General features: G+C 31.6%; 1 protein-coding gene across 5 annotated transcripts in view; it reads right to left on the reverse strand.

Moving 5' to 3' along the window:
• Positions 1 to 154: 154 nt before the first annotated feature.
• The window catches only part of LOC119581880 (meiotic nuclear division protein 1 homolog), a 17,413-nt gene continuing 16,835 nt past the window's right edge, over positions 155 to 732 (reverse strand). For all 5 annotated transcript variants that reach the window (XM_037930036.1, XM_037930038.1, XM_037930040.1 and 2 more), the window contains exon 6: positions 155 to 539. In XM_037930036.1, coding sequence (XP_037785964.1) covers positions 405 to 539 — 135 coding nt within the window. In that variant the 3' untranslated portion in view covers positions 155 to 404. The remainder of the gene's footprint in view (positions 540 to 732) is intronic.

Raw genomic sequence — 732 nt, forward strand, 5'->3', positions numbered from 1 at the left:
TTTAGCACTTTCTAATTGATAATTAGCTCCCATAATAAAAAATATCAAAATAATGAATACCCTTTGAAATTTTACACATATGTCTAAAAAAAATTGTCCATGTAACTGTTACAATCTGAATATTATATGTTATATGGATAAAAGAAAAACAAGATTCAAAAGTATAGTTAATATTTATATGCTATATATAAACACACAGATATAAAAGAAATACAAAAGTAAGATATTTAAGACAGCAAATAATACTTCTCTTTCAAAAAACATGTAACAAACTGGCAAGCTACCAGCCATATACTTCAGTATCTTTCCTCAGTAATAAATGCTACACAAAAACCTAAACAACACCTTTACAAATTCTTAGAACTTGAAGAGGTATTTCTCTTCTCAAACCTACAGAAAAAAGTCTAAATATAATCAAGTTCCTCTGGAATACCAAACTGCTTATTAAGTGTTCCTTCCTCAATGAAGAACTTTGTCTTGCACCAACTCTTTATGGCAAAAATGTTATCCGTCCAGCGGTTGACAGCTACTTGGGCAATCTGAAAAAGAAAGGGAAGAGCAAGTTACACAGAAGATAAATTTGATTTTGATAGAAGCATATAATTGAACATCATCATTGAATACCCAGACTAGACCACAGATTTCACCCAGGCTCGTCTGTCTCTTCCAATTGAGGGAATTCTTGTCACTTACTAGCTCTATCTCTGAATTCAGTTTGGAAGCATGAAAGAC

Source organism: Penaeus monodon, chromosome 15, assembly GCF_015228065.2.
Source record: "Penaeus monodon isolate SGIC_2016 chromosome 15, NSTDA_Pmon_1, whole genome shotgun sequence".
NCBI classification, from domain to species: domain Eukaryota; kingdom Metazoa; phylum Arthropoda; class Malacostraca; order Decapoda; family Penaeidae; genus Penaeus; species Penaeus monodon.